The 27,107-nt window shown below is 29.9% G+C and overlaps 1 protein-coding gene across 21 annotated transcripts in view; it reads right to left on the bottom strand.

The window, feature by feature from the left end:
- The window catches only part of LOC117104321 (calcium-activated potassium channel subunit alpha-1-like), a 102,863-nt gene that overhangs the window by 37,896 nt on the left and 37,860 nt on the right, over positions 1–27,107 (bottom strand). For 20 of the 21 annotated variants that reach the window (XM_033245117.1, XM_033245136.1, XM_033245134.1 and 17 more), the window contains exons 4-11: positions 26,742–26,853; positions 21,564–21,715; positions 21,031–21,201; positions 20,481–20,572; positions 17,866–17,976; positions 9,009–9,114; positions 8,364–8,516; positions 7,147–7,302 (exon numbers count right to left, since the gene is read on the bottom strand). In XM_033245117.1, the coding sequence (XP_033101008.1) occupies positions 7,147–7,302; positions 8,364–8,516; positions 9,009–9,114; positions 17,866–17,976; positions 20,481–20,572; positions 21,031–21,201; positions 21,564–21,715; positions 26,742–26,853 (1,053 nt within the window). Of the gene's footprint in view, positions 1–6,070; positions 6,119–7,146; positions 7,303–8,363; positions 8,517–9,008; positions 9,115–17,865; positions 17,977–20,480; positions 20,573–21,030; positions 21,202–21,563; positions 21,716–26,741; positions 26,854–27,107 lie in introns of all 21 variants that reach the window. The other variant, XM_033245115.1, reaches the window with a different exon arrangement.

Genomic DNA, 27,107 nt, shown 5'->3' on the forward strand with positions numbered 1-27,107 from the left:
AAGGTAGCAGCAAATCTGTACCATTTTAGCTCCCTTAGGAAATGTAGAAATAATAAGCCTAGAGTTGGTCTGTGTAAGGCTAATTACAAATTTTCATGGCATCAGTTATCTTCAAACATAGCATTTGTAAAAGAGTAAAAGGAAAAAGCCAAGCCATACACATTGCTTTGCCAGGCAAGGTGGTGCAGGGAGCAGCTTTTCATTATCACATTCATATCATAATCATCATTATCACCACCATCATCAAAATACACATTAATTATACTATGCTAATATTATAAAAATTATCATTATTATCATTACCTACATTAATACTACTATCAACAGCAAGTAAAACATTAGTATCATTTGCCCTCTTGTTGATTTTCACTACTGTATATCTAAAATTTCTGTTGTGTCTTTTGTTTGTAAATCATCAATATCATCATATACTTACATAATTACTTTTTAAGTTTGCAGTGTTTATGTTAGTCTATAAATATAGAGCAAAAGAAGGAATCTAGGTACCACAAACTTAAAGTGATTAAGAACTATTAACCTTTATACTACTAATATGTATATGTATCTATTTTAATTTGTTTAGAAAGTAAAGTGGATTGAGAAAGTGAATATCTTGAAAAGTACTTAAGCAAGGAGAATTCTGAAATATGGAGAGTGAAATGAAGGGGGTCAGAGGAAAATGAAAGATGGAGAGAGTACCCGGTAAAGTTGGTGGAAAGAAGAACTAGAAAGAAAATGTAAGTTGGGGAGAGTGAACTAGTTGAAACTGAGGAAAATGCATTAGAAAGAGGAGGAAAGGAATAAAACAACTAGCAAGAAAAGAAACACAAATGGAAAACATACATACTGGAAGAAAATGCAACAAAAAAGACAGTGAACCACTAGAAAGAGAATAATGAGTAACAACCAGGAAGGGAATACATATCAACAAGGAGAATACAAAGACAGGAGAAAATGTAAAAAGAAGTGGATAGAGCAAAGAATAAATGAAAAGAATACTTAAAACTTTAAAGAATATTAAGAATGCAAAGGAAAAATGTAGACAGGAAAAAATACAAGAAGTGAAAAAGAGAAGGTTAAAGCTAAGCATGCATACATGTGATACTGAGGTAAGCACACCTCAGCAGAATTATAATACGGTAGTTGCTGTCGCTTGCGTTTAGTTGGGTTTAACACCTAGTAACATTTTGACCTGTGTATAAACCTTTATTAAAACACATGTTTTATTAATGCTAACAGCCCCTGTCATCTTGATGAAAATAAATCATTACAAGGCATCTCATTTTCCCCCCTTTTACTACAGGCTTTTTCCTAGCACACACTAAACTATTCAATATTAATTACAGTTCAGTGGCAAAATCATAATTTAATTAAAAATATAGCTAACACATTTTCGATATTAGGATATTCTGCTGGTTATAGGCTTTCAATATTTGAAGTCATAGTGATGAAAGACATGCTATAATGATGGAGGAAAGCTGCTTTCTCTCCTCCATGCTGTTACTATCACAAACCTATAATTTATTGACTTCTGTTCAAGGAAATATAAAAAAAAAAATCTAGTCAATATTGTAATGAGTAAATTGAGCTAATATATTATACCGTTGATAATGGTCATTGTTGAAGGCTACTATTACTGTCATATTCAGGATGATAATGATAATACTGTAGAGGGCTCACTGCAAACATAACCTATACCTAACTAATAGTGGATGTTAAATGTAAATATTGTCACTGGCTACTTTCAGCATGCTTTCAGTACTACTACCTTACAACCTGTGACATTTGGTGGCCCAACTTTGGGATGTTTACAACAATTTTGCTGCATTTCGGTCAGCATCTGTTGGCAATGAGATTAAGCAGAGAGGAAGACAGTAACATAGAATTTAAATGACAAACTAAAGGAAATGATATCAATGCAAGAAAACAGGAAATACAAATAAGGAAGAATAAGGTAAACTTTAAAGCAAATAGTCTGAAAGAAAAATATAAAATTAAGATAGTTTAATTAGATATAGAATAATATTAAAAAAAATCCAACACAGAAAAATGTTAATAATAAAAGCAATAATAATCCTAATAATAATAATTTCTAGTAACATTCAGACTATGGATTGACACTGGAAGGCAACAGATAATTTCAGCAGTGAAATATGTAAGCCTGGTCTGATAATAAATTGATGACAACTTATTAATTAATTAAATTAGAAGATACTGCCATCAATTCAAGAAATGCATATGCACAACATTTACAGATAATCATATTTCACATAAAATGTCTGATTATATATTTATTTTCTTTTATTTATACTGTTACACCTTTTTCTCACTGAAGGCATTCCACATTGTAAATTGTATTACAATACATAAACATACACTTGTTTCTCCATCATAATGCAGCCACTTTGCATGGTATTACCAACCGCAATACATAAATTCCTACACATACAATTATTACAGTCTTGGCCCCATACTACTGAATATAAGCATAAAAAATATGTCTTCAATTCATTTTTTGAAATGTATGTCGCGGTCAATAACTCATAACCTGAAACACTGTAGAAACAAATATAAATCTTGTCCACGGCTGTACCAATCAGTTATATTTTCTAAGATGGCTTACAGAAACTTACCAATTTGCAATGTATACTAAGATTCAAACTTTTTCTATCCTAGAACCTGTGGTTTCTTGTATTTGCCTAGTAGAACATGTGAAATGCCTTCAAATTGTTTGTATATAACCTTCGTATGCAGCTTTCAATTTCAAAAATATTAAAATCAGTTACAATTTATTGTAACCCATTACATAGAAATACATTGCAAATTGAATTTGTGGAAGGAAATGTAAAGTAGATCTTATAAAATACATCATTATTATCATCATCATTAACTCAAAATACAGCTTTTTCTAATAATATGATTCCATTTTTAATGTCAAAAAGCATTTTATCTTTGATATTTTAATCTATTATAACTATAATTTTAATATGATTTAATATTGAGCATAAATTTTTTTAAACAATTACTGTGTATACTATTAAAATTAAAATGATTAAGATATAATTGAGGGTAATTAATATGTTTATGATCATAATTATGATTAGGATGTGTTAAATTTAAGTCTAAAATTAGAATATATTTATCAAACTAAATGTGACAATCTTGGTTTATATACAAATAATTATAAAATTAAAATATGCCACAATATTCGTGACAGTTGCGATTGATCCAAACTCAATCCTGTGCCACAAAATCTGCTTAACGTTATTCATGCATCTATGATGACAAGACTGATGCTAATTTGCAGGGGTATTGAAGAAATTCTCTTGAAAAGGTCACCGATTCCAGAGGGACTCCGTAGAACAAGGCCTGAATTCTAATGTTTGTTTATGGACATAAGTATTCATGATCTTTGATATCAGATATATAATTAGTTTAGTTGACAAATAATAATAAATATATTTCAAAATTTATTATATATTGTATATATTTATATAATATAGATTAATTATGTGATTAAATTAATATCCTAATTAGAAAATATCATAGCTTTCCTATTATTACAATTACTATAGTATTATTTCTTTATAACATTTATCATCTGACAGGATTTATACCCAGGACCTTGAGATTGGAAGGCATGTATCTTAACTACCAAGCTGCAGCTCAACTCTAATTTGAAATTAATTAAACTAAACTAAAACCAAATATTTGATAATAATTTTTTTGGTACATTTGCATTTGTTTTGGTTTTTCTTCTCAGTTGTTGTTAAGCGCCTCGAGGTTGTGTCAACGTGAAGTGCTATATAAATCCAGAATTATTATTATTATTATTAACTCTATCAAAATTGCATTGCTACATATTACCTATATTTGGCTCTTAGGGGGAAACTCTTTTGTCTATGATTTCGCCTTAACGTCGCTTTAGTTTCCCTTTAGCAATACTACTTTCGCGTTAAGGTACTGTTTTCAACCCTCTTCATTGTTTTAGTTTCCCCCTATGGGTACTTCTAAGCGTGTATATATATATATATATATATGTATATATATATATATATATATATACTACTCCTAACTAACTCCTTTGTCTAAATTTCGCCTTAAAATCGTTAAAATTTCCCCTTAGCGGCAGTATTTTCGCCTTAAGGTATCATTTCTAACCCTCTCCACTGTTAAGGTTTCCCCCTATGGTAGTATATAGTCGTGTATATATATATATGTGTGTATATATATATTCAATTAAAATCAGTGTTGTAAGAGATATATTTTCACTTAATACACTCTTAGTTATTAAAGCTGGTAATTCAGCACAAGGCATCACTTTCAAACATGCAAGTACCAACTCCTAGGTGAGGAGAGTCAACCTCTCAATATATTAATCTTAATGTCAATATTGTAATTCCTACATTATTTCCCTTTCCCAACTATGCACTAATTTTTCAATGGTGCATGGTTTGCTAGACCTTTTTTGCAATTTGTATGCAAAAGGTCAAACAAGACTGCATGTATAGCACTTTGAGGAATATTTTGCTACACCTCATGTGCATCAGTAGTGAGACAGGGCAGACCCTCGTCAAATTTGTTGACATGTGGAGAACTGAAAACACAACATTCATAGAACAAGATAGACCAAAACAATCTAACCTTTGTATCTCCACCTAGCATATAATATGCTACTATACTAATTGTGCTTACTAATCTTACTGATACTGCCTTGCTACTAAAAAAAACAAAAAAAAACATAAATAAATGCAGATTTTTGACTTCGCTCAACTTATCAAATTAACTTATATTTTTAAATTAAATTATTAACATATTTACAAGTTAAAATATGCATGAATAAGTCAATTATGCAAACTCATCTTAATTATCTTGCATGCATATAGTTCCTTAACATAAATAACAGATAATTTTCTAAATATTTTGTAAAAATGAGTAAATAAGCAAATATACTGTTGCCAAAGCTGTGAAAAAATTAAAAAATGATTTTTTTGATAGCTGATATATTATAAATACAAAAAGTTAGTCTACATCTAATAACAGTGATATATATGCATATTTTAGAGAACATCTGTAGGTTAAATTTTGAGATTATAGGAAAAAGGTGGTTTATGCGCATGCATGTTACAATGGGTTGAGGAAGGGATGGATAAGCCATGAATATGAACCTTAAATAGAAGGTATAACAATGTAATATTCATTAATATTAATATAATTCAAGTAAAAAATTTTTTTAAACAAAATTAAGATGTACAAAAATATTTGTACTAATAGACTGAATAATTAATTTCAAAATAATCATTATGCAAGAAAACTCATTTTTTAAAATTTATCCAAGTTCAATTTTAAATTAAACAGATTATTTATTTTCAATATGTTTAACCTAATGAACATAAGTTTAAGTTTAATTAATTCTATTCATTAACATAAAAGTAAAATAATACAAAAATAATTTAATTATTAAAACTAATAATATAAATATAAATAAACATACAAAGCTTAAAAAAGCCATGCTATATGTCAATAACTGTTGTACAATTTCTTGTTTGTATATCCTAATAATAGGTGACATGAGTTTTATGATGAAAAGTAGCCAAAAGCATTTAAACAAGAGTTTATAATTTACGAAAACCCAAAATATGTTAAGAGTAGAAAAATTAATAGATAACATAACTATAATTTGGTTGTTATTATTTATTAAGAACATAATTATATATCTAATATGTCACTATATTTGTTATTTATAAATCTAATTTTTTAGCTGTAAAAATGATTAAAATAATATAATACTTTTTGACATTCTTGCAATACTAGATTATTACATCGTTATTACACTATGCAAATTTCAAACTGTTAACTTCCAGCAATAATATATTAGTTATTGTTAATAACATTTAAAAAAAAATTAATTTTTAATCAGTAATACCATTGCAGAATTGCTAGGCTTGTTATTTGCTACCATATTGCCCTTACTTACATGAGTATTAGCATGTGCGATGGCAGTTTGTGAAGCTTATGCAATGATATTCTAGAAATGCTATACTCTACAGTCTCATACCACCATACGTACAATCTTATACATAGGAAGCTGGCCCATAAAATTAGTAGCTGTAACAATCTAAAGGAGTGAAAAACCATGGCAACAAAGAAAATTAAAACATGACATTTTATCACAAACAGATCATGCAATGGAAATTTCACTGAAGGTCGTGCAAAAAAAATGAAAATATATTGTACGTTAGAGGTCAGACACAGAGTGCATATTGCACGGTAGAGGTCAGACACAGAGTGCATATTGCACGGTAGAGGTCAGACAGAGAGTGCAGCTTTCAAGCTTGAACAAAAAAACATGGAGACAAAAAGCATTTTATAAAAAAATAAATAAACAAAACAATGTAATGCAATTAAAAAACTTCAATATTGATTTCATGGTTTATTTTCAGAATTATTTAAAAATCTAGTAAAAAATTTTATTTTGTAGGTTTTTACATAAAACTTAATCCTATACTAAAAAAAACTCATTTTACTTATAGATATCTTGAAAGTTATTATGTGAATATATTATATACAGTATATTATTGTACACGCACAATATGTAACATACTGAAAGAAAAGAATGGCATATTAGATTTTTGTAGTACATTTACATGCATAAAAAGAAATAATTGACTTGTCTTGGAGTTCCTGATTACTTGCTTTATACAAAATGTGTTAAATAACAAATTTTATAAATAGAATTGTAAATACATGTTTCTTGAGTTTATACACAAATAATATATAACACGCCAACATAAACAAAAAGAAGAATAGATAACACAAAGAGGAGGATATACACAAAAGAGATTGGTAAGTATCTCCTTATAAAATGCACATTTCATAGCATATTCAATCATATATCAAAGCCTGTTCAAATCTTAAATGTGTCCAATTCTAAAAATTATATTCATAAGATAAACAGACTGTTGTTCAATTTTATTTCAACTGAATTACGAATTTACATTTCTAAAAATTTCTGATGAGTAAAAACTGAATATTAGTAATAAGATATTTTTGAAAAACAACACACATGTAGAATAATCAAGAGTTAAAAAACATAAAGGAGGATAAACACTTAAAAACAAGCAAAAATATACTTAATTAATTTACCTCACTATTGGATCTCATAGCAAAAAGATTGGCCATTATTGTAGAAAAGCCAGGAGCTAGGCAACTCTGTGCGATGAAGCCAAGTTTTAGCTCAGCAACACATATTACATCATCCCCTTGTTGCCAATTCCAGCTAGGGATGTTCAGAAGAAAGGCCTGGAAAAGTCGTCACATTAAAATGTTAACAAGCTGAACACTATATCTTTTATCTAGTAAACCATAATATCCAATGAAAATAGTAAAAAAATATCATTGTTATGGATATGTAAATAACAGACATTGTCAATCTGAAACGATGGCTACAACTTCTCCTTCTTTACTGTTTTTATGACAGTGCAAATGTTAGTTTTTCTTTATTCATTTTAATACAATATGATTAATAATCCATTTTACTTTGAAGACAACATTTAGCCCAACTTTATAGATATATTATAGACTTTACCATCTATCATATGGATAGAATTATCTGTTATATTGGGAGGATGTATATTAGGTTATTGTCAACTGATAAAATATGAGTTTGAACTCAACCAATCAAACCAAAGAATTATAAGCACCATATTTTATAAATGTTTTAGTTTGTAACATGGATATACTTTATGTTGATGTATGTTCATGTATGTGTGTTGTGCAGTTAAAGCTACATGGATGTAAATGTAATATTTTAATCTGCTCTGTTGACATGTTCATGTATACTGTGCCCTGAGAGTATTCGTTTAATTTATTCAATCTATACTCAAGAGTGTACCGTGGATATGTTTGCTTCTATTTTCATATATATTTATGTTTCCATTTATCAACCACATATTTAAAAAAAAATATTTTGTTATTATGTTACTGAACATTTATGAATATGGACACCCAAGTGTCATTTAATATATGAACAGAATAACAAATAAAATAATGATCTTAATAAATAATTATAGAAATACATACATATATAACACTTTTATTGCTGTATGATGATACTGCAAGTGTAAATTACATTAATTTTGCTGGCAGAATAATGTAATTGTAATATACATAAAGTTATTTTATAACCTTTCACATACAGATGTTACTTGTTACATGTATACTATATGTAGTTTAATGCATGCCTGTGTCTTGACTCTATGTACACTATGTGTAGCTTAATGTATGCCTGTTTATTTACCCTAGCCGGCCTTATAACTATGTGTAGCTTGTGTAGCTAAGTGATTGCTCATTTATTCACACACCTTGTTGTGGTACTGCATTAGTTGAACAATAACCCTGATCCTTGCACAGCAATTTTTAATTGAGATGACGCGCATAATGTTTGCCGCATCTTCTGCGTCCGAGTCCGTGCAGTACTTATCGCAGAGAATGATGCACGCATCAGCCTCAGCAAGCTATCAAAACACATGTAACAAATATTCTTTAAATGTATCTAGTAAATGTACAAAATATGCAAAAAAAATATTTAATATATAACTATTTTGTTGACAAATAATAAAAACAGTAATTTGATGTCTAGGCCAAGACAGAAACATTACATGTGTAATGTAATCATCATCATTTAATTTTATTCTCATTATTATTACCAAGTTTATTTGTCACACAAAAATGCAAACAAAATAAAGACAAGTTCACACAAAAAAGCTTCTCCTACGAGGATAAGGAGTGAATTAGACTACATGTGAGTTCCCATCTATTTCTGTCTTTAAAATGTATTTATTTATTTATACATTTCACAAGGGGCTTTATACATCAAAGCTGACACAAAAAAGAGGCCCTTGAAGATTAGATTAAGATCCCTGTCTTCATCGTAATACCAGTTTTACTTACAAGACACAACTGCATCAATCACAATGCAGTAGATGTATACATACACCATCATTTACCTTTATTCTTTCCAAGTCTATGCTGTTTAGCACGGACCCCTTAAAGAACTCTAGTTGTGTAAAGTAACGTTTGAACAATGCTTGAAGTTCAAGATCTGGCTCAACACTAAAAGATAAAATAATTTATAAATTATATAAATTTATAAACTAAAACAATATAGCATTTGCATTAACATATAATTATATTTGATGTCAAACTGCTAATTATGCATAAAATAATATAATAAAGACAAATAATGTTTGCATTTTTCATTATTCACATTTATCTCATGATTATGTATCTAAAAAATAGAAACTACTTGAGTGTGACACACAAATCATACTATAGTAGAAGAATTGACAAGACAAGATGACTTTATGATATGACATCCTTTTGGTGGCCGGAGACTTCCCACTGATCCTGAGTAGGAAAATTACTCTATTTAAAGTATCAGTGACCAGATAAATTCAATAATTGAGTTCTTCTCATTATAGCTCCCTCTATCATAAATGTATTGTAAAGTAGATGTAATGCAATTTTAAGAACCATCATTAATGTTAGTGATGTTTACTGAAATTAAGCAACTGTCAGTGTGTCACAGCAATTGTCAAAAAAACTTCTGTAATAGCCAATTGTAAAATACATATTACCTTCAACTACATATGACAATAACATACAAACGTCTCATAATAAAAATAAACAATGAGATTGACAATTTTAAAAATAAACTTCTGTAATAGCCAATTGTAAAATACATATTTTAATAACATACAAACGTCTCATAATAAAAATAAACAATGAGATTGACAATTTTAAAAATAAACTGTTATACATTTGCTGCTGGTATATGGGATTCTTTACTGGAAGTGACTAAAAGTTTATTTCAGATAGAAGACATCTAAATTTGAAAATGATCCACAATTATTAGTAACCTTGATCTACTTGTAAACCCCTGACAGAACTATAGTTTTGTAACTTTTACCATTGTTATATATATTGATTATATTTTATGTGTATTAAAATGTTTTATTAATTATTTTTGTTTTAATGAGGCCTGAACAAGCTACTTTAACTTATTAACTTTCTCAAAACCACTTTAATTATTAACAACAATAATATAATAATATTTTTATTACGTTAAGCAGAAATTGAGCATTTTAAAAATTGTTAATATAAAAACACCATTATGAAGTCTATACAAAGATCAGCTTTTAAAAATAATTTCCTGAGGGAGGTGTTCCAACCAAGCTTACAATCGAAGCTTTTCAAATATAAATCTATATATCTTTTAAACATAGCATAATAAATAAAATAAGCCATTACTCTCTACTATAAACTATCGTATGTTACACTCAGTTTGCCTTCTAATTTGACCACGTTTGGAACCTAGAAATGTGGGTGGTCTCAGAATGTGATCTGATTTGATCTAGTTTGAATGCAAAGTAATTTCTCTTCCTAGTACGTTACCATGATGGTTACACTTTTGAAGAATACATTTTATGTATCATAATTATTACATTACATTATTTACCAGATCTTGAGCGGGTCATGACACCTTGTCACAAAAATTGCAGTTTCTAACTGGCAGGCAGTATTCTATACCAACATATTAAAGCAGGCATCATTATTATTTTCTTTACTGCCTACCTTCAACAAGCAATTTCTCTCTAAATTCTGAACTAATTGATCATCTGGTGGTTCATAAATAATTCATGATGATTGGATACAGGGTGAAAATCCATGAGAGTTTCTTATAAAAATTTCTTTTTTGACCACACTCAGTATGTATTTATTTTCACCATTTCACTGTAATCAACAATAATTCTATTCCTATCTACACCTATCCTGATCTGTAACAATTTCTAGGCATATTTGTAAATAAATAATTTAAGATTTCCTGTAAAATGATTCTCAGATTTTGTAGAACTGTTTGGCAATAATTGTTTCTAATTAAGCTATACTAAAGAGGGAGTATATTTTATATTCAAAAACTTTTTCTAATTTGTGTCATATACATCATAAATATCCCTGGTTATTGCAATACAATCTAAAATTTGATAATATTATGCTTGTGTGAAGAAAACAAAAATCCATTTTGTTAGCAGGTGTGCAGGTTGGGCATATTATTCAGTTTCATTTCAAATAGAATTTAAAAACTCAACACAGCAATAAAATATTTGAAGTTACACTTAGCAGTAATGCAAACTATTATACATTTTGGACTGGTAAAAATGTCTTTACGACCATAATATGGATGCAAATTGTACATAAGAACTGCCCTGGATATTTCCCAGGGGTGTTATGTATTGCAAATGGTGGCCAATGTATGAGACGCACTATAAATGTACTTCCATTAATTGAAAAAAAGGAAAAAAAAACTTCATTTCCACAGATTTTTGCATATGATTATATTTACTTTTTGGTTGAAGCTACATCTTATATTGGTGGCACTCGTCAAAGCAGAGCATTCACGCAGCTAAAGTAATTCAATTTAATAATACATTTAAGAAATTAAACACAAACTACAGAATATGTGTACATGAGCATCTGATATCCATCTTCTCAAATGTAACTGTTGCTATAACATATAACAATATTCTACACTGTCTTCCTTCCAACTATGTATTTCTTTTCCCAAGTAACATATGTGCATAAATTAAATGCTGATGAACTTCGGTAAAAGCTCACCTTCATGTCTGATATAAGCCGAACACAAACATGGTAATTAGTCGGTTTATCCAGATATGTATTTATGAAATAGACATTTAAGCCTATCACATGCAAAAACCTCTATTTGGGTAGTTGATACTAACTTCAGTGAGGAATATGAAAAGAAAAAATCCAAGGACTCTTATGTACTCTTAAACGTACTACCCACATCCACCCACCAAATAACTTACATTGGCTTGAAAAATTATTGCCAAACTCTAGAAATAGCAGAACTTAGCTGCAAGACTGTTTGAAAGTGAGTGCTTATGTCACCAGTCTTGCGTGACTTCATTACATACAGTAGCTGCCTGTCAGTTAGTGAACCCAGTTCTAGATGATTCAAAGCATGGCAGGGAAACTGGCCACACTGTATTAATGATATTTTATCTACTTACACACCTCAACGCACTTTTAGATCAAGTTTATAATAACCATTACATCATCGTAAGTAGTGTATTCAGTTGCTGCTCCATTACTTTGGAATGCATTGTCACCTTCCATTCCCAATTTGACTTCCTCTAGCTGCTTCTTTAAGTTATAATCATCAGTTACTTATGATTTCTTATGAAATTAGCAGCTTGAGTGCAAAAGTTTCTTTTAACTGTGGTCATTCCTTGCCATCTAATACCCGATTCACACATGAAGTTAAATTTAACAACATTTAACAAATTCTAAATGAGCCATCTCCCGTGTTATTCCTACTGAGATATAAAGCATTCACACGCGTCTGTAAGGTAATGCCAAGGTTGTGTAAAATTTATTCAGTGTTTATTCAATGAATCATATTTGCCCCTACTGCGATATAGGCCTAACCTAGGTCTAGTTGAGAACCCCTGTCACAGATGGACTGTTGAACTCACCATCACAGTAAACATTTGAAGCAATCAATTTATTTATTTTATTTAAGCTTTCTTTAACCAGGTGGTATCCATTCAGTGACTAGCACTGCTTTTCAAGGAAGCCCTGGTTCTTACAGTGAATATATCCAATCAAAAAAAAAAAAGAAAAAATAATTTTTACAATCATGAAATTCAAAAGTAAATTAAAAACAAGATAGCCTAAAACTGAAAAGAAAGCAGACAAATGAAAACTACCAAACCAAAATAATTTGTATGTGGAACAACTTGAGTACTTGATATTTGATTCCTAGTAGGGTAGGAATGAACAGAGTGGGTGAAGGTGAATTTAGAAGACAGATATTCAGGAGCATTACCATTTAAACATTTAAACACTGTAAGTAAAATTTGGTTTGTCCATCGATCATTTAGTTTAAGCCAATGAAGAGTAATCATCATATCATCCACTGGAGTTCTAATATCGGCTGATAATAAAATTCTTGCAAATCGATTTTGCAGCTTTTGCATCTTTGACTTAAGAGTGCTATTACAGTTTGTCCAAATTTGACTACAATAATCGAAATGAGGCATTATTAGTGCCTCACCAAGCATTTTCAGAGCAGAATTTGGTAAGTAAGCTTTAACACGGCGAATAATACCGCAATGTTTTGAAGAAAGATACTCAATATGATGATTCCAATTCAAACGACTATCAAAAACAATACCAAGATATTTGAATTGATCAATCAATGCCCTTAATAACTGCTGTACTACTACTAGTACTAAACTAGGCCTACAGTAGCTTCCAACGTTTCTGTCGACTCTTGATAATACTAGTATTAATAGTACTAACACCATCCCGATGTTCATTTATGTATATCTTCTTCTTCTACCATTACTAATTAACATCAACAATTTGTAAAGGAATAAAGCTAATGTATGATTGCGGAATTCGAATATACTAAGCTACAAATCCACTACTTTTGAGTTTATTTCAAAGTGTTCATGGCTATCCCCATAGGACACTTAGTGACCCCTCTATAGCATATTGACCCTCCTTAGCTACATCCCTTGGCCACCACTTTTCCTAATTACCAGTGCGCTAATAGCATTTTGTCTCCTGCTAACACTCCATTTTACAAACTCTACAGCGTAATGTGTTGCGATAATGTGCCCGTCGCACATTCTGCTGGGTGCTTATACTTCTTTAGTCTACGTAATAAATGTGTAGAAATGGTTTTCCGCATCTTATATATTTAACATAAATTTTCCCAATTTACTTATAGCCATTCCAGATAATTTGGTTTGAGTTGCCATGGTAATAAATGGCTTACAAACACTTAGACCTTTGTAAATGTGATACAGCCATTAGGAAGGAATTCTGCTTTATAACAAATCACATGTGCTCAGCCATTCAACAGAATATTCTCTGATCATCATAATTTTTATGCTAGCATTATCAACCATTAATATCATTATATTAATACTTATTAATTTTATATTATTACTATCACCACCTATTTTTAAATACTACTATCACCATCATCATTGCTAACACAACAATAACAATTATAACTGTACACTACCATCAATTATATTTCTACTATATTTTCAGCCTCAAAATTGTCATTACAATACTTTCATCATTATTCATCATCATCCATACAAGTTTAAAGTACTAGTGCATAATATTTCAACCTTTCCAATGTGACCGTCATTAAAACCCATTCATCCAAATGTGCATTGCATATTTCCTGGTTTTTAAGTAAAATCAAATTAGTTCAATAGTTTTCAATGCCGTGGGAAAACTGACATTATGATCGTTATTAGAAAACTGCTATCTGTGTACAACTGAACACCTGATGTGTCATTTCTAGGGTCAAGAGTAGCAATATCATTAACTAGTCTACAGTCGCATTGATGGTGGAGTGAGGTGATGTAGACCCCCCAGTATACACCAACTGCTTAGGTTACAAGCATTTCATTGTTCAGTTCATTAATACATTATTTACCAAAAACCTAAAATATGGTTCTGGTCCTTCATATTTCTTTCCTTTTTCCAATATATAAGTTTGATATGAACTTTAACCTCTTTATATAGAATGAATAAAACCTCCTGTAGAATCAATGATAAACAAAATATATCACACAATGCTGTCTACACAACTAATGCATATTAATATTAGGATAGAATTTTTGTTTCTAATTATAGGTAAATGCGCATTATGGATTCCTAAATTCCAAAACACCTTACAATAGAGTAAACCTTTCAGTTACTGTCGAAGATTAAAGCAAAGTCGTTATAAGCGGCGAATATTCTGGTGAAATGTAGATATAGTGACAAACCTTTGTAACCTCCCTGTACCAATGGCGTATATCGGCACGCCTGTAGGTTATTGATTATCAAGGTGTGAAAACTCAAAACAGAATACTGTAGATGGACCTACTGAACATGTCAAACAAATTTCAACATATTTGTATTTACATATTTTTATGATTTTTAATGTAGATCTATAATGGCAAGTCCTCAATTTGATTTAATTTGTAATCATAATACAATTTGTTCACATGTATAGCACATAATAGCAGAATCTATATGTATTAGTGTTACCTTGATCATTTGATACAGAATCAATGATACACAATGTGCAACCTCCTCCACTGACTGGCCAGTATCTATTTAAGTCAAGCTTGTAATTTTACACAAATTAGTTTCATTACAAATCATTCACATGCTACCAGGTACCCTTTATATTCCTGAGTAGACACTAAATGTAGAATGTCTTTCCAACAGACACAGCAAAGGGACTATAATATAGACTTACAACCATTTGATAGGAAACATGAAGCTCTAACCTCTATTACAACATTCTTCTATTAGGCAATGTGATGATTAGTGTAGTGAGTGTGTATGGTTGGGAATGTGTAATACATTATAAACATATAATGATTCATACATCTGTACATCAAATTGTTCATGCTGTCAAGAGACAATTTCTTTAAAAAAAAATTATGCAGTTGTGTAAAATGATGCATTTACAGATGTTAGGCAATAGAATGATGTATATAACACTTGGAACTTACTAATCAAGATGTATATTGGCAGAGAACGTAATGAATAAAATAAACAGAAATAATTCCTGACTGAAAAACATCAATTCAGTGAAAATGTTCTTAAAGTAAAAGTTGATAATTAATGTCTAAGGGATTCACTGAACCAGAACAATAAAGGATTAAATAAGAGGCTTATTGTATTAAATGAAGAACTGTAAATATTAAAATTAATTGTAATGGAGTGAGCAATGGTAGAAGAAAAAAGAAGGTTAAAGTACACAATGGAAAAAAAAATAAATCTGATCTATAAAGTATATTTTGAGGCTCCAGATAGGTAAGTTTTTAAGTTGTCAAATGCATCCTGGGAATTCCAGCAATATGAACCTTCAATTTTGGGATTAGAAGTCGGGAATATTGTCAGCAAGAAGCTCGAAATGAGCATCCGTATCACATTACTAATTGACCATAAAGCAATGTCTAGATTTCAAAGATGGCCATCAGGTATGCTCCAACAATTTGATGTGCTTAATGAGGTAATCAAATTATTAATTGGCTGAAAGCACTGACAACTGCAAAGTACCGCAAAATGCTTACAGTCTGATGGTTGAATTCATTTGTTGACCACACACCTGTATGTAACATGACAGGTGGGATTAGCAATGCTCACACTTAAATATCAAGAAAATAAGTTTAAATGGGAATCAGACAAAATTCAAATTAGCAGTGATTTCAATCTGTTATAACCATTTTGTGTATGCCTAATTAGTGTAGTATTATTGGAGATACTGATAACTCTTAAATCTGGTAACTAAAATAATCTATTCAAGGTATTTTGTAGTCCCAGGTATGCATGTCAATGTCAAAGGTCAAGTCAGAACAAACAAATCATATGTTATTATATATCTTTTATTTGTAGATTTTATTTGGGGTTAATATAAGAATGTTAAAATAAATGCAAACAATACTTAGTAAAAGGCAGATGATTGGTTATCAAATGAACTGACCTTTGACATTGTCACATGCAGCTTTGTGAAGACTGCGGATATTTTAACTAAATATATTTTAGTTTTACTACCAATATTTTGTAGAGATCATTCATCAATAATGTTTTATTATGTGACACATCATTAGTAACCAGGTCAAATAGCCTGAGCGACTATGTATTTTGTCTGAAGTACATAATGGCGACCATATGTTGCCCAACTAATCTATAGAAACATGAACAAATATCTTCTGAAATATCAAAAGAGATAGGTAGTGCATATAATACACATAATGACCTACTTAGCTGGATAAAAACAAGGATATTTTCTGCCAATGTACTGAATTAATTTAACTTGCAATTTTTTTTTCTCCATGTTTTTTGAACATAATCATGTATTTACGATGCTTTTTGGAAGAGAAAATGAACTGCTTACTAGCACATCGAAAATACTCTTAGTATGTGTGTTCATGCGTGGAAAAGTGTTATGAGGCAGAACCAACCCATAAGTATTGTGCTATATGTGCATATTTTATGACTTGGTGTGAAACACTGTCAATATTGCTGTTTGCAATGATACATAGAAATTTTCTATATCATGAATGGTTGTATTGCAATGATAGATCAACATAATTTAGTATAGGCCATAGGCACTAAGCCTACTGTGCAATATATTTCTAGGCCTGGCTAGTGGACATGTTGATACAATCACAAAAATGAGCATGCATCTATGACTGAATGCTGCATGAGCTCAAGCTTTTTTTGTTGTTAAGTTCTAGCAGCGCCTTTTTTCATAGTAATACATTTAACACTTATATAAATTCGGTTTTACACATACATGATTTTTGCTACAGTATATGCTAGATTTTTTATAGTAGAAAATCCTGTCTTCGTAGCAGTCTTCTAGCTTCTGAATGTGTGAAAGAGCATAAATGTGGTTTTTTTTTTCATCCATGGTGATACTAACAAGAAGTTCTTTTATGTCATAACGTATGGTGAATACTGAACCCTTCACTGATATATATATTACTATTTTTTTTAAATGCAATGTCCTCATTAGGAATTCAAGCCATGACACCAATCAGGCTCCCTTCAACAATATTTGATAATTGTTTATAGCTGTTACATGGTTTTCATTTATGGCAGTTTTTTTTATGAATCCATTAAATGATATATAATGCTACCCTTATGATGATGGCCAATCCAAGCCAATTAACTATGTATGTACACATTTTAAAGTAAATATGATCTGTTTAATGCTGAGGACAACAAGATGATTTTAAAATATCCACTTACGTATGGAAAATCACAATTTCTACGTTTACGTCTTCTCGATCTTTATGAAGAAAATCTTTCAAGAAATTGGAGACGCTGTCGTAAGTGATGTGTCCACATACAACGATATGCCTGAAAGAACAAAAATGACACAACTTACAAAAGATATATGATACAGGAAGCTTACAATAATTTATATAATTTGAACAAGTCACAACAGATTACAAAATACAATGTGAATGAGATATTACTTTTAAATCGATTACATTTGGACACTTCTGTCGTTATCAACATAATTTATATGAGTACACCAGAGACTGGATATAACGTACTGATGCCTTGAATGGCATGTCCAATCCATCAGAGCTGAGACTACATGCAAAATGTACCAATGCCTTGAATGGCATCATCGGAGCTGAGACTGGATGTATAACATACAGATGCCTTTAATGCCGTTTCAAATGGTCTCTTCTACCTTTTGTTCAGCAATTTTTTTCATTTGCTGATATTTCCATCCACCCTCTCACTTAACTTGACCAATATATGGGTTTGCCAGTCGTAGTGGCCAGTGGCATGACCGATGCAGTTTAATAACACACCTTGGACTCAATGACATTTGAGAAATTAGATGAAATAAGTATATTATTTTTTAAAAGGTAATGCTAAAATATGCTGAGAATACATATAGACATATTTTTTTTTTCTCACACAAACACAACCTTACACATATTCACAATTACTGTATCTATAGATTGACTTCAAATCACCTTATTTCAAAAGCTTGAATAATTTACTTTTTTAAAATACAATGCAGACATATGGTTCTTTCACACAAACTTAGATATTTTTGGTTTGTAGCTTTTCAATTTTTCCTCTTAGTTTGTATTTTTGTATGTAGTTCTTATTTAGTTGTAAATTTATAGTTAAGTTTGATGTGTAAAAGATGGAAGAACACCTTTTTGGTGAACTAAGCTTCCCATTTACAGCTTTACTTTCCCATTTACAATTTTCTTTTTTCAACAATTGCATCTACTGGAACGCTCTTCTGGTTTCTTTGAAGGAAAATGACAATATACACACCTTTAAACGCTAATTAAAACAACATCTACTAAATGAACTGAAAGACTAACAAAGTCATGCCTAGTTCAAAATCATGCCTAGTTGCTCCAAATGTGAAAGACAAACAAAGTCCTTTTTCTATTACAGTAATTGTAATTTTTTAACCAGGGCCCAATGGAAACTAATCCCTTTGTTTGGAATAATTGGGTCATCCTGGATCCTGTTTTGCTTTTGTATTTCTAAGTTTATGGATTAAAAATAAAAACAAACAAACAATAGGAAGATTTTAATATTTTTATTATTAGGTGGGTGGATTATGTGATGGTGTGAATGTATCAATATGATTCGTATCAATTTATTTTAGCATTAAAGGAATAATAATAACTAATAATATGATAACAAATTGCTAAACATGTCTTCACTTGACTTATGATATTGTTGTTTTTTCCTAATTTTTTGATAGTTAATTTGCATATTGTTTGGGCAAAATATTAGCATATAACTTGAATGGAGATCTTAGAATATTTGAATTATATTTAAGGTCTTAACTTAGTGTGAGTAAAATCATGACTTTATTCTATATTTAAATTGACATATTCTATTAGTTTTTAAAAGCCTTTACTTTGCAGTTGTACTTGGTGTAGATTTATCAGATGAAAAAAAATGATATTATAAATTCCAATTCTAAAAAAAAACATCCGAGAGGAATGCTCATCATAGATGATGTCGGATCATAATATGATCAATACTTTTTCATTTTGAAATTGTATAGGCACACACTGTGTTTTTAGCATAGCATTCAATGAATGGCTCTAAAAATTTATATTAATTTTTTTAATAATTTTACTAGAGCAACCTGTAAATGTAAGAGCGTACATAAACGTAAGTGTATACACATCACTTGCTTATGCCATATCTCTCTCATCACATTGGTTGTGGCATACAAAATAAAAACAAAATTTTTAAAATTGTGTTAAGATTTCCAACAGTAGAAAATACCTATTTATTCCCCATTATTGTATGTACTTAAATGTGTAAATTTCTTGTTAAGTTTTAGTTGTTAAAAAATATTTTGTACCCAGGGCCCCAAGGGAGACCAGTCTCTTTGACTGATTGGACCACCCTGGTAAAATATTGAGAATAAATAAATAAATAAATAAATTATTTTCTAAACCACTGTTACAGTCTAAAGAATATTAATTACCTGTATGACCTATTTAAATACTTATCTTTCTTCATTTACTATTTTTAAAACATTTTTATTCACTTCATTAGTTAATTTTTCACAAAATTCCCATCATTTTCTTTTACAAAAGATTTCTATTCATTTTCTCATATCTGGGTTTCATTAGTATATAGCAGTGGTGACCAACTGTCAATACAAACTGGTATAGACCCTAAAACACTCTTCCTTGCTTAACATCTTCTATGTAATTTATATTAAATAACGTTTAGAAATAGCCAAAAAATGTTTAATTATTTCTAAAATATGTAAATCTAATGTACAATGTCTGTATTTTTGTTTTTAAAAAAAAAATAAAGTAAAATAAATATAAATAACATTTAAAGAGACTTACTTTTTTCCTCCTTCCTTGGTATATACTCCTCCATAAATATTTCGACTACTAATGATTTCAATGATTTCCGGTGTGTAACTTGCAAAGATGGCCTACACATAGAAATCAAAAGAATGTTTTTATACCGAATATAATAATGGTTGACTTATGCAGTGCATATATGCAGGTAATTGCGGTGCCAAAGAATGGGAATCTTGTGGTACTTGTTATAGCATCCCAGGTTGCTATTGGCAACTTGTGTGTTAATTAATTATCAACTGTAATATTGACTATGAAAACATTAACAAAAACCTTAAACCACTGAATACTGGCCTTGTGCAAAGTAGTAGTATGGCATACTTATAATATCAATTATCAAATTTGATACCATTTTCAAACAAATTAATTAAGGGAACCATGCCAACATTGGCCACCAATATGCCGGTATGCTTCACATCACATCATTATTACCTGATTTGAAACGAAGCAGGTATACTGTACTCTACGTGTTTGTTAACTGATTGAGAACAGTACGTTTCTTTCTGCACCTATGTTTTTAAAAAAAACTTACTAGGCCGCCGAAGATGAAGAAAGTCATGAAGACTCTTCCACATGTTGTTTGTGCATAAATATCACCATAACCAACTGTAGACATGGTTACTACGACAACATACAGACAGGTAAAATAACCAAGATCTTGAGTGTTACTGAAGTCTTCCCATGGATCACCAGAGTTTTCCACCTAAAAGATTATAAACAGTACACATAGAATACTCATAGAGTTATGAACTAGCTACTCTTTGGTCAATTGAAAAGAATAAATTTTAATTTACCTGAAGTCGTAATGACCTCTATTTCAAAATGTTCATTAATAATTTTACTTACACAGGTTATGCTTAAACTATGGTAATGCTTGAGCAATATTTGACTGATACATTAATGGTTAGTTATGTTTCACATGATGTCAGAGGGATACTGGTAGGATCCAAATAATGCTCGATCCATAGTGGAACTTTACCCAGATTGACTCTTGACACATAATGTTGAAACCATTACCTGCAGTACTTTTGCTTCATCCTAATTTTGTTTAAACTTTTAACTCACCAAGTGTATGACTCCAGCTGCAGTAAGCATGACCGTTAAGAAGACGGTCAACATATTAGTCACTTTGATAGCATTGCTAGTTTTCAGAACTCTCAGAAACTGTAAAACTTCAGACAGTTGCATGAGTCGAAGGGCCCTCAAGAATCTGAGCCCTATAGTTAAATAGATATAAAAACAGGTGTTCATAAAAATATTAAATACAATTAGAATATAATAAAAGTACATCCAGCTGAAGTAGTTATGGTGCATAATCCTTTCCTACAAATCTTGTACCTTTCATGAACACTATGGTTCCAACCATCGTAGTGTTCATAAAATAATTGTTAATACATATATATGAAAAGTAATATTGCTTTCAACCCTTGTTTCGCAGCTCAATATACATTTACATCATACTATAATACATTAAAAAATTAATATTTCCATTATATTGGCATACCCTTAAAACTCATTTAAGTTTTATATAAGCCACAACCTAATATTAGAATAAATATTAGAATATATTATACATTATATAATACAAAACAAAAATTAGATGAAACATTATATAATATAAAAATATTCTATATAATAAGTTAGCTATATACATAATTTTAAAATTGAATTTTATAAAACATTATTGTTTTATTATTGTTAGCAGACAGAAATGTCAAAAGTTAAAAGATATGTACTAAATATCCTACCCATAACTATGAAAAATAACCCACTGTTACCTGCAAATTTACAGAATAAAAATAAACCTCAAATTACAATTAGCATAGCAAATAAAACCCCCACATTGATAACATTAGGCAATTTAGCATAATGCACAGAAGTAGTATAATCTGCAAATAGTCAACACCATTCAATTTATAGTTTCCTAGCAGAAGTGAAATACAGCAAAAAATATAGCACCAATCTTTATAAAAACACTGATATAAAACCTAAATATCCTTGTAAATAAGAAAAACCTGTCATTCATATTTAAGAATGCATAATTTTAAAGACATCTCTTTTAATATGTAGCCAACCTTTTGTAACATAAGTTCATTCATGTAGGATAAATTTAGTAATTTGTATTATTACAAAAAAAATGTATCATTTATGAACACAATTTATTGTAATCCATTAACTGGAAATCAGGAAGAATAATTATTTCAATTTTTAAATCAATGCATGAACCAACACCATAAGGCAAAAAAGAAGAGCACCACAACCATTCGGATCATATTTTTTCAGGTCAAAATATTCATTTTATCAAAAATTCTTAGGTATGCCATACCTTTGCATCTAATTACTTTTCACTCTACAATTATTTATTTATTTATCGACACCGAAAAATAAACTTTATTTTCATAAATATATAGAAAAAAAAATACAATGGAATATGGTTTATACACAATTGAAAAGGGCACCAGTTGGAAGCTTTAGCTTTGAAATGTGGTACCTACTAAGATTTATATTACTTAATATGAAAGTTAGTATTCATAAATTATATACACATTCATCATATAAAAGTGTTTCCTAATATTCCAACTTAGTATTAGAAGCCATGCAAATTGACTAAATTATTTGTTACATTACTATGCAAGACATTACATCAAAACATCATTTTTTTTATAATACAAAAAGAACATTTTCTATTTACAAGTTTATAAATAAAATATGAACTTACTGTATTTAAATAAAAAAGATAAAAAAAGAAGTTTTCAAATGGTGACTTTGGAGGGACAAACAAGCTGTTCTATAATGGCCAAAGGATCAAGGTAAAGAAATATTCAACAGTATCGGAAAGAACATAGTCAACTAACAACTGAGTTTTTATTCTTCGTATTGATTGATGTCTTTCTACACTACTGTATTCTAAAATACGGAGGTGAAAGAATACTTAAATGGGTTTTCATTCCTACTAAATGTTGGATATCTTCACTCTAACCCTACATTTGAAGGATGGGAGGTATGCAGTGAAATGATTTTACAAAATATGTGAATTATTTTTAGAATCTATGTCAGTGAGTGCAGCAGACTCTGGGATGTATTGATAAAAACAAATTGAAGAATCAACATCTTAAATGGTTTCTATACGGTTTTTAATATGAATACCTCACTTTTTCATTCAGCCCTAATTCCTTATAATTTAAACTACTTATAATAGAACCTGCAATTAAAGATATACCGTCTGTCACAAACATGCAAAAACCTTAAAACTTAAACATACACACTCAATAGCTACTGTAATGTTTTAAAAAAAATTAAAAATCAAATGATTGATACACACAACTTGGAACAAAATAATTTTGCTGATGTACCAAGTTTTTACTCATAATATCCTAAAATTTGCATCAAAAAAAAAATACAAGAATGGAATTATTTATTCATTTATAAAATGGTGAGGAAATTTATTTTCTCATTCAAATTTTCAATTGAAAGCTATAAACTTACTAACATATACAGGGTACAAAGTTAAATGTTAAATTTTATTTTCAGATTTTCAAACTTATCATAGGCAGAAAGGTATATCTTTAACAACATTTTTATTCACCAGCTCTTGAACAGTATTGATTTTTTTTCTACCTGTAGCACAGCATAAACATTGGCATACTGACAATGTTGTTGAGAACATCAAGGCAAAAACTGACAGCTCATGTAAACCTCAAAAATACCATGTTTCATAAAATTGACAGTACCTGGTATCCTTAAAATCGCTACACTGTCGCTACAGTGTTTTCCGTTGTACTGTGTAGCTGTCCCTGACTCAATCGGGGCCTGATTCGACCCACCAATCAGCATCACCGAAAGATGTCAGGGATAGTGTGTAGCAATTGTATGGAATCAAGATTTACTCTCAAATTGTTTGTATCATCAAAAAATAACTGATAATCTAAATTTAAATTAGATCCAGATGAATTTTTCAATGACACTAATTCTCCTACACAAGTTAACTATCTAATTTATAGTGAAGATCATTATCAAATATTAGCAGGTACTGTACTGTATATAGCAATGTATCATACTACAGTATATACATTGCTACTTATATATTTATTGCTTTTCGGTTTGCTTAGTGAAGTCAATCAGTAAATGGGATAGTGTGTAGCAATTGTATGGAATCAAGATTTACTCTCAAATTGTTTGTATCATCAAAAAATAACTGATAATCTAAATTTAAATTAGATCCAGATGAATTTTTCAATGACACTAATTCTCCTACACAAGTTAACTATCTAATTTATAGTGAAGATCATTATCAAATATTAGCAGGTACTGTATATAGCAATGTATCATACTACGGTATATACATTGCTACTTATATATTTATTGCTTTTCGGTTTGCTTAGTGAAGTCAATCAGTAAATGTTTGCTCTACACAAAATATGATGGATTTTCAAAGAAACATGCTGTTGAGAATATATATATATATATACATATATATATATATATATATATATACATACATACAATTTGTGAAGGTTTTCATTCATCCAGTAAGTGACCAACACAACGGGTCAGTTGTATGAAGGAGTTCAGCGGAGCTGGACGAAACATCACTCAACGTTAACAATATTAAGTTCCAATTTTTGATTTAAATACAAATAAATATTAATATATTATATAACGTACATATATAAAAGCCTATAAAATGTATGTTATATTTCTGTTATTAGTATTATTCTCTAGACAGAAGCAACTTAATAAATTTCTTTATATATTCTCAACATTACCCTTTCATAATGATTTATCTGGCATACAGCAAGCATTTACCAATTTTCATTTATATATTACTTGTTTGAATCAACAGGATTTTGGAATTTAATATGCAGTTGAGCAGACATATTTCTTTCTGTTGCAGTAATGTTTCAAACATACATTCAACATGGGTTGTCAGATTAATATTATCATTTGCATTCAAACTTCAGTTACTGCTGATTAGTAGTAAACAGATTTGGTTTTATAAAGTTGCATAATACAAGAAATGAAATCAAAGATTAGTATCATACATTATTTTGCAGCGACCTGACAGCATATTGCTGATTTAATCCCATCTCTCCAACAAACTGCATTAGATAATTATCTATTTAGTTCATTCATTTCATTCTATACAATATTTGAAATATATTGGATATTTTTGAGCAAAGAAACAGCTTCTTTAAATTTACTTTGTATTTCAATTTATTTGAGATTTGTTTTTTTTTTTTACATAACATTGTTAGAGTTAAACATTCATTACTTGTTGCAACATACAGATATATATGTCCACCTAATATCCAAAATGAATAAGGAGATAAACTTTGACACAAGGAAAAATAGCACAAGTTAGAAAAGTACAAGCTAAGAGAAATTAGATTGGTAAAAAAACTAAAGCTGGAAAAAATAGGAAAGGACAATTGTTTAAAATGGAATAAGCTACGGTGCCTCTGGAACTAACTTACCAATCCACGCCCTATATTGACCTGAGCCAAATCAATGGCAAAATAAAAAAACATAAGATTTTTTCTGTTGCAAAATCAGGTAAATGAGGACAATGTATATTTCAAGCAACAATCTAGGAACATCATTCCAAATGCACGATACAGTATCGTATTAACTTATATAATGCTTGGTAGTTCTTAGATTGCAAATCAATATGCCTTGTATGAATGATTCCTAAGGAACAGATGAAAGTCAATGCAAAATTTATTTAAAATAACATTAAAATTATTAAATCTCAATCTGAAAGAATGTAAGAGATCATCATCAAATTATAACATAACTTTATTATTCATTCCATTACTATTTGAAAGGAAACATTCTAGTCTGTAGCATATATAATATGGTAAGCAATCAAAAATGCTACAAATCATAATATAATTTTAAGATGAAAATACACTAGTAAAGGAGGTTAACTTAATTTATCTTAATGTTAATTAGTAAGGTATTTATAATAATACATATTTTTTACAATTTAACAAATTATGAAATTACAGATATTTGTGGCTATGACAATACAGGAATGTTAAGACAGCATTTTAACTATAGGTTGTTTTATTAAGTATTTTAGTTTTTAAAAACTCATCAAAAATCCAACAGAAATATTTAAAAACATTCTTGTTCCAAATTTTTATTGAAGGTAATAATATTCAAAGCAATGCAATTCAAGTGTTTGTTAGACTCAGAATGTATCTAACGGGCATACGCATGCTTTTTACCGTGGTTGCTTACCTATCCATGTACGTCCAAGATAGATCGACACAAATATTGGTGGAATGGTAAAGAAGTCCACAATGGATGCCATGGATACCCAGCATCCTAACTTTTCCTGGTTGGCTATGAACTATATTAGAAAAAAAAAACCAGAAATTTGAATTAAAAATATTGACAACAAAAATGGGATAATTTTAGATTAGTAATTGTTATTGTCGTGATGGAATAATAGACAATAACTGGATTTGCGTCAGGAGAAACATGTATAGGTGTAATTTTGCCCTACCTGACGTGGAAACGTACCGAATACTCAGTACATTTGAAAACAACTGCGAAAAAAATCGCAAGTTGTTCTCGGGTGGGACTCGAACCCACGATCTCCAG

This window comes from Anneissia japonica, unplaced genomic scaffold (genome assembly GCF_011630105.1).
Source record: "Anneissia japonica isolate Jap-2015-1 unplaced genomic scaffold, ASM1163010v1 scaffold4536_len1192065_cov207, whole genome shotgun sequence".
Classification (NCBI taxonomy): Eukaryota; Metazoa; Echinodermata; class Crinoidea; order Comatulida; family Comatulidae; genus Anneissia; species Anneissia japonica.